Here is a 15,635-nt window from a genome sequence, read left to right on the forward strand (position 1 = left end):
ATTCTTTAGATGTTTATTCATATATATAAGTTGATGATTATCCTACTACGTCCCTCTAGTAACGACAATCACAATGTCATGTGAATATCATCGACTCGAACTTGAGAGTTTGAAGGAACGCTAAATAATCGCTAAATAAACATAATGATGATTTGTTTTATAGTTTCTTAATTATAACGATTTTTATCGCATTTGAGTTTTTTTTTAGTTTCTGCTATACTATATTATAATATTCTCCAGAAGGATTCAGGTACTGATACTTAAATATATATATAAACACCAAAAGAAAAGGAGGCAACTATTAGTTACCGTAAAAAGACCTTATTAAAATTTACATATTGATAAGATAATTAAGATCCGTGTGAAACCTTTAACCTTGTCGAAAATGTGATCTCAGATATCTTTAGTCTTTGGGGGGCATATTTGCATATATAAAAATTAGAGTATATTCTTAGAGAAATAAGGAGAATTTGGAAGGGGTGAAGTTGGAAGTTATATGATGATGGTGTTTCTGGGGATATGAAGAGTTTGATAGGGAAGGGGCACATCGATATGACAGTGTCTCCAAATCAGAAACCCTAACTCCTATGCAATAAAAACATATGTTTGGGTTTTAGGGTTTCACTTTTTAGCTCTCTAAGGTAGACAAATCATAAGCATATATAGGGAACTTATTGATTGCATTTTCTTTTTTGGTTTTGTTCTTGTTGGAAAAATAAATCTAGACGAAAAAAAAAGAAGAAGATTGCATGCGACGTGTGTGTACGTACGATTTGTATTCAATATCAGAAGACGAATGACCCAAATCGTTGTATTTATTGCATGAAAAATTTAGATATATATATCAGAAACACGTTAACAATTTAGAGACTGCAGACACGTTATTCTCTTTAACTGAACCAAACCTAGCTATTAACAAGAAACACGTTATAAACTCCTGAAAAAGAAACTACTAGAATGTGTTAGAACAAAAACAAAAAAAAATCTACTAGAATAAAATGATGAAAATCGTTGTTCACTTGTTCTTAGATAGTCGCTGTTGTCACACAGTGACACATCACTGTATGATTCGTAGAAAAGATGGCGAAAAGGTCTAGTATTATCGAAATGACACATTAGTTGGGCTTTGTTGGGCCGACATCGTAATCGATTAAGATATCTACTGCGTCCATTTGATATCTACAATCGAACCAATAAAAGAAATAATATTATTTAACAGCTATAAAAGAAATATATTATTAAAATAAGTTTTATGAACAATTATAATATATATGTTATAAAATTTTAAAATAATATTATTTAACAGCTATAATATTTTAATTTTATTTGTAAAATTTATTTTTTTAGAATTGGATTTTCTATTTTACATTTAAAATATAATTTTAAGAAATATAATTTAATATTAAGAATTTAATTATTGTTTAATTTTGAAGCAAAATCCTATCTTTGGAACTTTGAACTTTGGAGATGTTATGTTAAACTTATAACAAAATTTAATTAATGTGATACATATACTTTATACATATATTAAACTAAAATCTTAAAACAAAAATCTAACCATATAAATACTACTATAAAGTTAAATTAAATTCTGTTTTTGTTTTTTGATCCTTCGATGTCGCCGCAAAACCGTGAATCTTGATTCCACCGGAACTAGTGCTCTGACTCTTTGCTTTCCGGTCACATATATCTTTAAATTTTGAGCTTCATAGTTTTGGCAGGTTCTGAGTTTTTTTCATTTTTCCGGTATGTTTTTCGTTCTTCTTGTTTTGTAACTAAATTTTTGATGTATTGTTTCTCGGACCAGTCCATTAAGAAATGAATAAAAATTTTAGTTTTTATAAAAAAAAAAAATTTAATTAATTGGTTGTTCAAAAAAAAAAAGTTAAACTAAAATTTTAAAACAAATACAGTATATATTTGTTGTATGTATATATTAAACAGAACTAGACTCATGCTATAAAATCCTACTTAAATTGTTTATATAAGTGCAAGGTAAACACTGTTTTATATGTTCTAATCCAATACGGTGACACATTAAAAAAATATATATATTGTGCTATCAAAACAAGATTTTTTTCTTTATATGTTTTTTTTTTTGGGTTTAATGATCGGATTATTAAACAATAACAGAAGGAATTCCACAAAATGGAATTAAAATATGATCCTAAAGATTACAAGAGGATAACATATATATTATCTATAATCCTTGCTAATTAGTGGACTACAAATTTTATAAGTTGGGAACTATAAAAGTTGTTAGTAAACTGGTAAAAAGTTGTCAAATTTTTTTTTTGTCACATCGTAATTAGGAAAAATAAAAGAGATGTGCTTTATGACGATGATGATTTGACGATCTGCTTGAATTGAACCGAGGCGAAGAGGAGGAACTAGGAAGAAGAGTGTTTTGCCCTTTTTCTATTGAATGAGTTGCCGATCCACGAATCCGTCTGAATCAATACGCGGCGGAATCCGAATCTGATCTCAATGTCCTTCTCCTTCTTCAAGCCCTCAAGGCCTAAAACGCCTCAAGAGGTCGTTAAGGCCATCAGAGACAGTCTTACCGCTCTCGACACCAAGACCGTCGTCGAAGTTAAATCCCTCGAGAAGGTTCTTCTTCTTTCTCTCTTTATTCTCTATTTTAAAGTTTGTACCTTTATGCCTTAACTCCTCATTTCTCTATTTAAAGTTTGTACCTTTTATGCCTTAACTACTGTTTTGGTTTGGTGTAATTGATTGATCATCTCCTTGTATCTGAAATTTTTTGGTTTTGTGGGATTTTGGGAAATCTTAATTTGCTTATTGGTATGGAATGCAGAAGTGTATGTATGGCTTAGCTTATCTTTATTTTTGGTTTAGGCTCTGGAAGAAGTTGAGAAGAATTTTTCTTCTCTGAGAGGAATGCTTTCTGGAGATGGTGAGGCTGAACCAAATGCTGCTGATCAAGCTGTACAGTTAGCATTAGAGTTTTGCAAAGAAGATGTTATCTCTCTTGTTATTCATAAGCTACACATTTTGGGATGGGAAGTAAGTCTGATTTTTCAATTTGTTTCCCTTTTTATCTGTTTTATAACATCCGTTTACAGAACCCGCTGAGTTGAGTTATGTTTGTAGGCAAGAAAAGATTTACTGCATTGCTGGTCTATCTTGTTGAAGCAAAAAGTCGGCGAGACTTATTGCTTTGTGCAGTACGTTGAAGATCATTTCGAGTTGCTTGACTCTTTGGTTGTATGGTAAATATTGTAGAGATTTTCTTTTTATTTTTACCTAGCTGATTTTTTCCCCGAACCTTATATGAGCCAATACTGAGAATTCACTGTTTATGAGCAGCTATGACAACAAGGAGATTGCTCTGCATTGTGGAAGTATGCTTAGGGAATGCATTAAATTCCCAAGTCTTGCTAAGTAAGACTAATCCCATATCTAGCTTTGACTTTTCAATGTGGTTACGAACCTGTTTAAATGATTTCACTGACACGCGATGGTCGAGATTTTTCTTTTTTTTTTTCACGCGGTTAAATTCTTGTAGTGCCTTTTCAGGTATATTTTAGAGTCTGCCTGCTTTGAATTATTCTTCAAATTTGTGGAGTTGCCTAACTTTGATGTTGCTTCTGATGCATTTTCAACATTCAAGGTGATTTTTTTAACTACATTATTGACTTGGACTTGTTTCGGAGTTTTGTCTATATATACCTTACTTCCTTACCTCTCTCGCAGGATCTTCTCACAAAACATGACTCTGTTGTCTCCGAGTTTCTCACCTCTCATTACAGTGAGGTTTGATTCAGCTTCTTTTTCATGTTTGGATGACATGAGAAGTATCTCTTTGATATAAATTCTACAACTAAATGAAACACAGAATCGAAAAACTTAAGAAGATCCTATTACCTTTAGCTGACGGGTTATTTATGGTTCTTTCAGTTCTTTGATGTTTATGAAAGACTTTTGACATCTTCAAATTATGTGACGAGAAGGCAATCACTGAAGGTTCTCTTCGCTACAATTCTTATGTTGGTGCTATATTCGTATATATATGACCTCTTGAATAGTGTTGTTAACTATGGGAGTTTCGTGGCTGGTGCAGCTTCTCTCAGATTTCCTTTTGGAGACTCCAAATTCACACATAATGAAGAAATTTATCTTAGAAGTTCGTTATCTGAAAGTCATAATGACACTTTTGAAGGTAAGCCGTTTATTATGGTCTCATCTTTCCTATTTGGCGGTTACTTTGTCAAATAAGTAATTGCATATGAACTAATCATCTTCATACTGAGTAGGACTCGAGCAAAAATATTCAAATATCAGCCTTCCATATATTTAAGGTAACGTATCTCTTTGTTAAAATCGGCAGTTGATTTGGTAACAACTGTTAATAGGTCTCTGAGGAGAAGTTATTATCAGAATTTGAAGCCTTCTAACCGCATCATTTGTGCGCTTACAGATCTTTGTTGCGAACCCTAATAAGCCACAAGAAGTGAAGATCATTTTGGCAAGAAACCATGAGAAATTACTCGAACTTCTTCACAATTTGTCCCCTGGTAAAGGTATGATTCAAACTTACCTGATAGCAGTATTTATAAATATTACCCTCCAAATTAGACTCATTCCATTAATTGAAATCTTGCTTAGGTTCCGAAGATGATCAATTCGAAGAGGAAAAGGAGCTGATCATCGAGGAGATCCAAAAGATGTCAAGCCTGCAAAACCTCAAACTTTAAACATTCTTTTGGCTCATCACTTCTCTCTGTTCCATATGGGGATTCCGAGTCCTACAAATGAATTTTCTAGTTAACTCTGTGTTGTCCAAATTTCATTACTGCTTGTCTAAACTTGAACCTGCTGTTTTTTCTAATGTGTAGACTGTGTAGTAAAGTAACGTTTGATTCTCTTTATTATCGCTGAGTTGTTCAGAATAATGAAGATTGTGCTTTGTTGCCCCATATATAATTTATATAATATAAAGAGTTAAAGACCATAACATTTTGTTGCCCTTTTATGAAGATTGTGCTTTTGTATGTAATCTTCGAAATGGATAGACTCATCCACTTAATTCAATGAAACCCTTTTTGTTTTATTTCCTAAAAGAGGTCCAAAAACAATTACAGATCTGCAAAAATATGGAATTCAGCATTTTTTTGCTGATGAATCAACCTAACGATACAGTTCTAGAGTCGCACAATAATTTCAGCAAAATTAGTAGTTTCTTTCAGACGATCTGTAAATTTGAAGAAGTTACAACAGAATCAGACATCTTCAGATTTCTCATGAGTGCAGCATATGTCACACCAGAAAGCTCCAGACCTAAGGCCTTGAGCTCCTTATATACTTTCATGCCTTTCTCAACCTTATTTTACTTGCAAAATCCCAGAATCAAAGCGTTATACGTGATAGCATCGGGTGCAACCCCTGTTTCAGACATTTTCTTGAAAAACTCAAATGCCTCGTCTGATTTACCATGTGAGCAGAAACCAGTGATCACCGTATTGCAGCTTACCGTTGTCTCTCGATAGCCTTTTCTGAGCATCTCACTGTAGAATTCTCCAGCAAGCACAAACTCGCCTCTTTTTAAGTGCCCATGTATCATCACATTGTAAGTTAACTCGTTTGGTTGCATCCCTTTTTTAATCATCTCAAACCACAGCTTCCTTGCGCTCCCTAACCATCCCTTCTCACATAATCCATGGATCATTGTAGTATACACGACTCTGTCAGGTGCATAGCCTTTGTCTTTCAAACTCTTGAATATACAAAAAGCCTCGACCTGCTTCTTATTCTTACACAACCCATTTATAACCTCATGGTATGTATAAATATTCGGGAAATGGTTCCACGCAATCATGGTATGAAGAATCTCCGACATACAAGCATAGTTCCCAATCTTACAGAAGCCAGATATCAACTTGGCATACACATCATGTCCTGGATCAAGCCCTTGTTTCAAACCCTGCTTGAGAAGCTCATAGGCTTCAGAAACCTCCCCACCATCACACAAAGCTTGAACCTGTTAAGCTTCTAACTAGTAAACTCCATGAACAAAAGCTTAACCTTAGGGAAACTCCATTAAACCTCCATTAACATGTAAATGCAAACTTAAAAGGTTCAATAACTCTCAGATTACAAGATAGAAATGAAGAACAAAGTGAAAGATAAGATCGGCAACCCTCGCTCACATCCCTCGGGTTCCTCTCTTCCCAAGCAGCCTCATGTCGGCTAACCCCTCACAACATTCATCATGTCCCCTTGTGATGCTTCCCCTCTTTATTTATATAGCTTAATCATCTTCTAGGTTCTTCTTAGCCTCCTAGGCAACTTTCCTCATCTCTCACGTGTGAACTTTGTTGCACATGATCCCAAATAGATTCAGCTCTCCTCACACGTGTGACTATCTCTTTTACAATTCAGTCCCTGCATCTTATCAATACCCCTCCCTCCGAAATGAAGCTTGTCCCCAAGCTTATATGCAGAACAATTGTTGTTGCATTGTTCCAGGTTCAATAAGGACGAAACTACACCAAGCAACTCTACCAGATGTGGTGGTTAGCAGCGGCAACCTATAATAAACTTGACCAACTGATGTGTAAACGTCACAAAATGCAGACAAAGATATATTGAGCTGCTTCAGAAATTGTAGACTTGGGAATTGGTTTTTCTTCATCTCCTTTGACTCAAACACAAAACCCTCTGCTTGAAAGATAAATTGGCTGAATGGAAGACTGCTTGTGTATATGTGTTTAGTTCTCCATTTGGGAAAGGGGCATACTGAATACACTTCCAAACTCTGAGACATGAGAAACTGTATCAGAAGTTGTTGATTGTGAAATGGTGTCGCCTCTGCCAGCAACTTCACCGGATAAGAAGCTCTTGATGCAACAACCTGCAAATTATGTTCATAAACTCTTCTAAACCTGCAAAAACGTGTAACTTTGCCAAATACATCATTGTGGCTGCCCTTGCGTCGCCATCGATGCCACAGAGAAAAGAGAGCTTTTCTAAATTCCCACCAAACAAAGCTCTGAAACTGCATTATGTATCTTCTATGATTGACTCCAATCTCCCTCACGGTAATTTTGACAAAGAGAACCTTCCCTTGCACCTCTCCTTGATGAACCCTCCAAATTGTCACTCCGACACTAGATGAGAAACCTGCATTAGTCTCTGTCCCAGCTTGTATTGGAGCATCATTAAGCGTTTCAATCAAAAACCGAGAAGGAGCCAATGAAGACTTATTACTCTGCACAAACATGTGCTTGAAGATGACATGAAAATGCTGGCAAACTCTCTTTGCCACAGTTTGTAACTCCTCTGCTAAATCTTCTCGAAACTGATTAAATGTGTGTTGCATGCTTTGTTGAATTCTAATAAAGTTTGTTTCAGTTGCCCTCCGCAATAAGCCAAACCCCTGGATAGTCTGAGGACATACCAAATGCAAAAATATAAGTTCTGCAACTTCCTGCAACAGCTCAGTCTTGTGCTTCCTCCAATAATGTAGCGTTGCAATAACTCTTCTTGTACCAATCATTAACTGCTCTTGTATCCAGTCTCTTATCCCATCGCTGTTTTTATACTTGAATTTCCAAGACTTTAAGCCCTTGACATGCTTCCTATGTTTCTGTAAATTGTATTTTCTGTGAAGCATTAAGTCGAATACTTGAAGTGCAACATGAAGGATCCTGAAACCTCTGAATTTCTCATAACACTCAGCCACTGCTGAGACATCTAAAACATGTTTTTGTGTCTCTTGATGGTCAAACATCAGACTATTGTCAAAAGCAGAGGGTGATTCCTCAACAACAATGCCAGATTTGGGCTGCACTTGATCTCTCACCAAAACTTTAGATGAGAAATTATCAAGAGTGTAGCTTAAATCAACACTACAGAACAATCCTTCTTGTGGAACCAAATCAAGCTCAAACTTATCATTCTCCTCCTTAGGTGAATCTGCTTTAACCAAATCTTTATCCAAACACATTTCCGAAGCAGAAACCGATAGTGATGGAGATCGTGGCTTGACATTTCCGAATCGAACATACATACAGTCTCGACTTAAAATCATTCCAATTTCTGAAAGACATAACCTTGAACCAGGTGAAAGCATCTCCCTTTATATTCAAAGACACCAAGCGTAGCTTCTCCTCATCTGTATATTGACCAAGCCGGAAGAAACGCTCAACTCTTGAAATCCAACCACAGGGATATACTCCATTGAAGACAGGTACTCCTACAGGTGTCGTTTCAATTGCATCAAGCTTTGTATCGACGTCCATGGAGTCTAATCGTTCAGACATTAAACCCGTTTTTTTTTTTTTTTTTTTTAAAGTCAGATTTCTCACTCCGCTGTGTCCCCAGTCACAAACGCACCATCTGAAGGTCGCGTGTTCGATCCACGCTCACCGCACCATTTGTTAAGCTTCTAACTAGTAAACTCCATGAACAAAAGCTTAACCTTAGGGAAACTCCATTAAACCTCCATTAACATGTAAATGCAAACTTAAAAGGTTCAATAACTCTCAGATTACAAGATAGAAATGAAGAACAAAGTGAAAGATAAGATCGGCAACCCTCGCTCACATCCCTCGGGTTCCTCTCTTCCCAAGCAGCCTCATGTCGGCTAACCCCTCACAACATTCATCATGTCCCCTTGTGATGCTTCCCCTCTTTATTTATATAGCTTAATCATCTTCTAGGTTCTTCTTAGCCTCCTAGGCAACTTTTCTCATCTCTCACGTGTGAACTTTGTTGCACATGATCCCAAATAGATTCAGCTCTCCTCACACGTGTGACTATCTCTTTTACAATTCAGTCCCTGCATCTTATCAGAACCAAACACCGGATCCTCTCAAGATCAACCTCAGATTCCATCATTCCCTTGTGAAGTTCCCAAAAAAGATTTAGTTTCCTCGCTTTCAAGCAACCTAATAAAACAGCATTGCAGGTCACAACTGTAGGGCTAATCCCAGTCTCTTTGAGTACATTATACACATCAACAGCTTCCTCTACCAACCCATCTTCACTAAGAAACTTAACGTATAGCTCTAATAAAGTGGGCTCAGGGTTAAAACCAGTGGTATCGAGAAAACTTTTAGCAGCTTTCACGGCTTTTGCATCCAAAAGGGCACCAAAGAGAAGATTTAAAGAAACAGGATCAGGTGTGTAATCGTAGTTCGAACACAACCATCGAAAGAACCACAGAGAAAACAGAACATTGTTCTGAGATTTCAACAGTTCCCGGAAAAACAAAGGATCAGCGAAATTAAAAGACGGGAAATCAGATACCAGAGTTTGTTGCCATCTCTGTCTCTCTCTCATGATCGTAGAGACGGTTTTGGCCATCTCCGTATACGTTCCACCGCCGGCGCATTTCTGCTCATTGGGATTGGATTCACTATCCCGAGGCTCGAGAGTTAGACTCCGTAACTGGGTATTAGGACTCTGTCGAGTTCGGTTTCTAAAGAGACTGATCAAATACGACTGACCTCTACTCATGGCGTCTCCGCTAACTTTTCTCTGATTGCGTAACTCAAAAAAACTCGTGGGCAGACTCGAATTCAATCTCCGAAGTAGAGCCAGACAAAAAGGTTTACTTTTTATTCCGGGAGAAGAGAAAAGTCGAAACCTTTCACCGGAACCCTAGATTCTTGATCGATCCCCAATTTTTATTTGGATCTTTCGTTATCTCACATCCAGAAGATGATAAACAAAGGTTTGGACTTTTTTGAAGTAATACAAATAATATAATAATTAATTTTATTACAGCATCAATAATGTTATGTTGTGACATCAAATACTAAGATTGGTCTTTACTCTTTAGTTTAAAAAAGGGGATTGCTTTTTTTGTTGTTTCTTCATCTTCTCTCTCTATCTCTATCTCTATCTCTATCTCTCTCTCTGTATCTATCTATCGTCTTCGCCGAAATCCCTAATAAATTCTGTGCCTAGCACCAAATCAATTTCCCGCGCAAAGAGAATGTGGAAGGTCGTGAAATGAAGCATCTTTGTGAATTCCAACCGCCGAACAGCTGAGAGTTTGGAGCTCTCTCGCAATCTCCGTCCGTCTGTTACCGATTTAGTTGGTCTTTTGGTTCGCTTCGACGAGAATGGAGAAGTAATTTTGGGGGAAAGCTATGGCTGATTTGGTCTTTCTTTTATTAGTATATAGTATTCGTTCTTTGTGTTGCTGGCTTCAATTAGATGAGTGTATACTTAGAATTTGTCATGTTTTGTTACTGTTGAATTGGTTCGGATTTTGATTCACCCTTTTGTGTAATTGCAGTGTAGATACTGAGCTTAACAGTTTCAACAACATGGTTGCTAAAGCATACCCTGTACGGGTTCTGCATCACAACAACAACAACAACGGTGTAAATGAAGATGAAGAAGGTGGCTCAGGAGGAGTTGAACCTTACGTTGGTTTAGAATTCGATACCGCTGAGGAAGCACGTGAGTACTACAACGGTTACGCCATTCGAACGGGTTTTAAGGTTAGGACTGGTCAGTTGTATAGATCAAGAACTGATGGTACGGTTTCGTCTAGGAGGTTTGTGTGTTCAAAAGAAGGTTTTCAGCTGAATTCTAGAACTGGATGCACCGCGTTTATTCGCGTGCAGAGACGTGATACAGGGAAATGGGTTCTTGACCAGATACAGAAAGAGCATAACCATGAGCTTGGAGGTGAGACTCAGGTTGAGGAGACGACTCCACGTCCTTCCAGAGCTCCTGCTCCTACTAAGCTAGGTGTAACCGTTAATCCACATAGACCTAAGATGAAAGTTGTTGATGAGTCTGATAGAGAACCACGGTCTTGCCCTGGTGGTGGTTTCAAACGCTTTAAAGGCGGTGGTAGTGAAGGAGAAGTGAGTGACGATCATCATCATCAAATGCAGCAATCTAAGGCTGTTACTGGTACTGAGCCGTATGCAGGGTTGGAGTTTGGTTCGGCTAATGAAGCGTGTCAGTTTTATCAGGCTTATGCTGAAGTTGTTGGGTTTAGAGTTCGGATTGGTCAGTTGTTCCGTTCGAAAGTCGATGGATCAATCACATCGAGACGGTTTGTTTGTTCGAGAGAAGGGTTTCAGCATCCTTCAAGAATGGGTTGTGGAGCTTACATGAGGATCAAAAGACAAGACTCTGGTGGTTGGATCGTTGACCGTCTCAATAAAGATCATAATCATGACCTTGAACCAGGGAAGAAGAATGACGCCGGTATGAAAAAGATAACGGATGATGGAACTGGAGGATTAGACTCCGTTGATCTTATTGAACTAAACGACTTCGGCAACAACAACAACAACCACATCAAGAAAACACGAGAGAACAGAATCGGTGAAGAATGGTATCCACTGCTTCTTGACTATTTTCAGTCTAGACAAACCGAGGACATGGGATTCTTTTACGCAGTCGAGTTGGATGTCAGTAATGGAAGCTGTATGAGCATCTTTTGGGCGGATAGCAGAGCAAGATTCGCTTGTAGTCAGTTTGGTGATACTGTTGTTTTCGATACTTCATACCGTAAAGGAAACTACGCTGTTCCGTTTGCTACTGTCATTGGTTTTAACCATCACAGGCAACCTGTGCTTCTTGGCTGTGCCATGGTTGCTGACGAATCTAAAGAGGCTTTCTTGTGGTTGTTTCAGACATGGCTTCGCGCTATGTCAGGTCGTCGTCCAAGATCCATTGTAGCTGATCAAGATTTGCATATTCAGCAAGCTTTGGTCCAAGTCTTCCCCGGTGCACATCACCGGTACTCAGCTTGGCAAGTTAGGGAAAAGGAGCAGGAGAATCTCAGACCGTTTCCAAGTGAGTTCAAGTATGAATACGAGAAATGTATATACCAGACTCAGACAACGGTTGAGTTTGACTCAGTTTGGAGTGCTCTCATCAACAAATACGGTCTTAGAGACGATATTTGGCTCAGAGAGATCTATGAACAGCGTGAGAATTGGGTTCCCGCGTATCTAAGAGCAAGCTTCTTCGCTGGAATCCCAATAAATGGAACCACTGAGTCTTTCTTTGGTGCTTCACTTGACGCTCTGACGCCTCTCAGAGAATTCATTTCTCGATATGAACAAGCACTTGAGCAGAGACGGGAGGAGGAAAGAAAAGAGGATTTTAATTCTTACAACCTGCAGCCGTTTCTGCAGACAAAAGAACCAGTGGAAGAACAATGCAGAAGACTCTACACGCTAACAGTGTTCAGAATCTTCCAGAGCGAACTCGTACAGTCTTACAACTACCTCTGTTTAAAGACATACGAAGAAGGAGCAATCAGTAGATTCCTGGTGAGGAAATGTGGGAATGAGAGTGAGAAACACGCTGTGACTTTCAGTGCGTCGAATCTTAATTCGAGTTGCAGCTGTCAGATGTTTGAGCACGAAGGACTTCTCTGTAGACATATCTTGAAAGTGTTTAATCTTTTGGACATAAGAGAGCTCCCGTCTCGGTATATACTGCACCGATGGACCAAGAACGCGGAGTTTGGGTTTGTGCGTGATATGGAATCAGGCGTGAGTGCTCAGGATCTTAAGGCCTTGATGGTTTGGAGTTTGAGAGAGGCTGCTTCTAAGTACATAGAGTTTGGGACTTCGTCTCTGGAGAAGTATAAGCTTGCTTATGAAATTATGCGTGAGGGTGGGAAGAAACTTTGTTGGCAGAGATGATGAACTCGGCGATCACCATGTAAGACCAATCTTCTTCATTCTCATGTTTGAAATTGAGATCAATATTGTCATGTCTAATTGAATTCATGCATGAAAGCTGCTGAAGTTTGTTGTGTTAGAAACTAAGGATTTAAGTGGAGTTTTGGTGGTGTTATCGTTGCTGTAGGTGTTTTTTTGGCATTACTTGAAGAACATGAAGTCTTTGGTGGCCGTCTAATCTTAACCTTTTTGATAACATTATCACTGCAAGAGGTGGATCAGGTGTTGGTGGAGGTGGGAGTTTTGTGGTTCCTAATGACAATCATCATTGTAATGGTGGTTCGGGTGGTGGATCGATGCATGTTTGTTATCTTGTATGTTTGTTTATGTTGTTCCAAAAGGATCTGAGAAAGTGAAAGAACAGATCAAAATTAGGACTTTATGTTTTTTGGTGGGAGGAAGATATAGATCCTGTTTAGTGAATCAAATCGTTTGATTTTGATGCTTAAGTTAGTAGAAGCAAAGAATGTAGCAGTAATGTAATATTATTATTATCAATCCCTTTTTATTATATTCGCATCAATCAAATAAATCATTTTACATGATCAATCAATCATTTTAGCGAATTTTTCTCTGTTTGTAACTGATGTAAAAATTATTCAAAACTTATGTCATAGTACGGTTCGTGATTCAGTTATGCTCTCGCTCAGGCCATGACTGGAGCATGATAACATGGAATCGCCACAGCGGCTGCATGTGCAAAGCTCTCCTTGGACTGAAGTGTACCGTTTTCGTGAGAGCTACAGATATATAGAGAAACAATCCTATAATGTACTTTCCATGGAACTGATCCTTGGTGCTCAGGTAACTTGCGGCTACTATTTCAACTCATAACCAAACCTAACCGGATCTGGTTTTGCAGGATGAATTTTGTTAATTTCTCCCAAAAAAAGCATTAAAAACACTTTTAAGATCTACATCTACTTCGTTATATGTTAAAACATATTTTGCCATTTTGTGTTTAAATATTTGCTCAGTATTAAAGCTATGGATGTAGAAGGTATGTGACCAGTCCCATTTTAAAAATATAATTAATTATATTACAAAATTTAAGTAGACCAAGTAACATGAGATAAAAATGCTTAACTACAACATCTTACACATCACCAAACCTATTACGTACTTTAATTACACACACCTTCATAAGTAGATTTATTAATTCTTGGGTTTATGTGTTGTGGACCATAAATTAATAGGCATCTGTAAACAACAGTGTTATGTTTGTATTTTGTAACATTGCATCACACGATGAGAAAAGCTTTATGTGAGTTAACATCAAACATTATAAAATCAATCAAGCTCTCTCACATGTGACCATTTGTCTCATTTCAATGGTTCATATTCACTTAACATAAAAGATTTATAATATAGTATACATGAGCGGGCCTTGAGGCCAAGCAAGTGAAGCATGTGCTTGCGGTCTGGGTTAAGTAATATTTCGGCCCTAAATTTGGTAAAATTTCTTTTAGTTCAGTTGGTAAAATGTGTAATTATTGATTCTGAGGTAAGAGCACCGTGGTATTTACAGGATTGTTAAGGGATGCTTAAGGATAAAAATAAATCAAAATACATATAAAGGCTTTTTTTTTTTTTTTTTTTTTTGTGCAACCAAATACATATAAAGGCTAAAATCGATTCTTAGTTAAGTATTTTTAGGATCGATTCTTATCTAATATGTGTTTGTCTTTGGTTTGGTGAAATTAACAAAAGAAAAAAAAAATCGACCGAGGATTTTTTTCCCCTCTCTTTCATTTCAAGAGCCGATCCCAAAACTCTTCGATTTGGGAGAATCCAATCGCCATCTCCGGCGCTGTTGATGAAGCCGGAACTCCGCTTCTCGCTGTAACCAGCGTCGACGGATCCGTTGACTACAGAAGCAAACCAGCCGTCAGATCTTCCTCCGGTGGCTGGAGATCCGCCGGATTCATCATCGGTAATTCCCCCCGAGATTCCCGCCAATTTCTTGCTCTTTAGAGTGTTTCGTGTTCTTCGCCTGAATTTTTTTTTGATTTTCTGGTTTTTGTTCGACTATAGGTGTGGAGGTTGCTGAGCGATTCGCTTACTACGGGATATCTTCGAATCTGATTACGTATCTGACTGGACCATTGGGGCAATCGACGGCGGCCGCTGCCTCTAACCAAGCTCTCTCTCTCTCTCTATATATATATATTAGTCTCTTAGTCTCTTCACATTCTTCTCTAGAGATGAGTCTGAAGTTGTATAGTGGATTTGATTGAAACAAACAGGGGCTTGGTTTACTGAGCAATGATTCCTTCATACTGCAATGCTTATAAACTACTCTCGTCTTGCTCTCCTCGATTTCAAGTGATCATGTTTTTTAGTGCCCTGTATCTAGTGGCCGTAGCCCAAGGTGGTCACAAACCATGTGTTCAGGCCTTTGGAGCGGATCAGTTTGATGAAAAGGATCCTAAAGAGGCTTTTGGGTATAGAATTGCACGATGTTCAATTATTTGTCAACACTATCTGCCTACGGAAATTGGCTTCTGAACTTTGAAGTTCTCAATAATGCGAGGGATAGAATTTATTTGAAAGTGTTTGATGTGAGCAATAATCTGTTGTTTTCTTTTTAAGTCTTATTTTCTCTTGTTTCATGTGTTTGCTCTGCTGCTCTTGCAAAACCATGATGTCTTGAGTCTTGCATTAATTCTGTTTCAAGTATTTATGTAACTTTGTTTGTTGATTGCAGGGAGTTGTTGATTGTAAGTATCATATATATAAACTCTCAAAACTTCATTTGTTGATTGCTACTAGTGTTAATCGATTTAACACTCTTTATGTTTTGAATTAGAGAACTACTAGTGTTAATCGATTCCTGGTTGATGATGCTATTAAAATCGATTCTCTTTGTTTTTATAAACTTGATTATGAAGTTTGGCTTCCTAAGTCTTGTACATAATTTTATGTTTTTAAAAATGTTTAAAA

The 15,635-nt window shown here is 37.6% G+C and overlaps 2 protein-coding genes, 1 long non-coding RNA gene and 1 pseudogene across 6 annotated transcripts; 3 read left to right on the forward strand and 1 right to left on the reverse strand.

Annotated features, from left to right (window-relative positions):
* The first annotated feature begins 2,084 nt into the window (after positions 1-2,084).
* On the forward strand, positions 2,085-4,975 carry LOC104735949 (uncharacterized). Its single transcript, XM_010455843.3, has 11 exons — positions 2,085-2,610; positions 2,860-3,027; positions 3,115-3,233; positions 3,331-3,405; positions 3,541-3,634; positions 3,718-3,777; positions 3,922-3,987; positions 4,085-4,183; positions 4,278-4,322; positions 4,442-4,544; positions 4,630-4,975. Exons 1-11 carry the CDS (start codon positions 2,488-2,490, stop codon positions 4,716-4,718), a joined length of 1,041 nt encoding a protein of 346 aa, XP_010454145.2. The 5' UTR covers positions 2,085-2,487; the 3' UTR covers positions 4,719-4,975.
* Positions 4,976-5,104: 129 nt separating this feature from the next.
* Positions 5,105-9,483, reverse strand: LOC104735951 (pentatricopeptide repeat-containing protein At5g18950-like; annotated as a pseudogene).
* On the forward strand, positions 8,822-13,241 carry LOC104735950 (protein FAR1-RELATED SEQUENCE 12). 4 transcript variants are annotated; one of them, XM_010455848.3, is made up of 3 exons: positions 8,822-9,700; positions 10,271-12,672; positions 12,820-13,241. In XM_010455848.3, the coding sequence occupies exon 2, from the start codon at positions 10,302-10,304 to the stop codon at positions 12,651-12,653; it is 2,352 nt and encodes a 783-aa protein (XP_010454150.1). In that variant the 5' UTR covers positions 8,822-9,700; positions 10,271-10,301; the 3' UTR covers positions 12,654-12,672; positions 12,820-13,241. The 4 variants fall into 4 exon arrangements, with proteins under 4 accessions (XP_010454150.1, XP_010454146.1, XP_010454149.1 ...); XM_010455844.3 differs by lacking the exon at positions 8,822-9,700 and adding an exon at positions 9,750-10,102; XM_010455847.3 differs by lacking the exon at positions 8,822-9,700 and adding an exon at positions 9,793-10,102 and having other exon boundaries at positions 10,276-12,672.
* Positions 13,242-14,240: 999 nt separating this feature from the next.
* On the forward strand, positions 14,241-15,454 carry LOC104735953 (uncharacterized). Its single transcript, XR_759512.3, has 2 exons — positions 14,241-14,625; positions 14,727-15,454. It is a non-coding gene; the product is annotated as an uncharacterized LOC104735953 (long non-coding RNA).
* The last annotated feature ends 181 nt before the right edge of the window (positions 15,455-15,635 follow it).

Source organism: Camelina sativa, chromosome 13 (genome assembly GCF_030686135.1).
Source record: "Camelina sativa cultivar CO46 ecotype springtype chromosome 13, ASM3068613v1".
In the NCBI taxonomy this organism is placed as follows: Eukaryota; Viridiplantae; Streptophyta; class Magnoliopsida; order Brassicales; family Brassicaceae; genus Camelina; species Camelina sativa.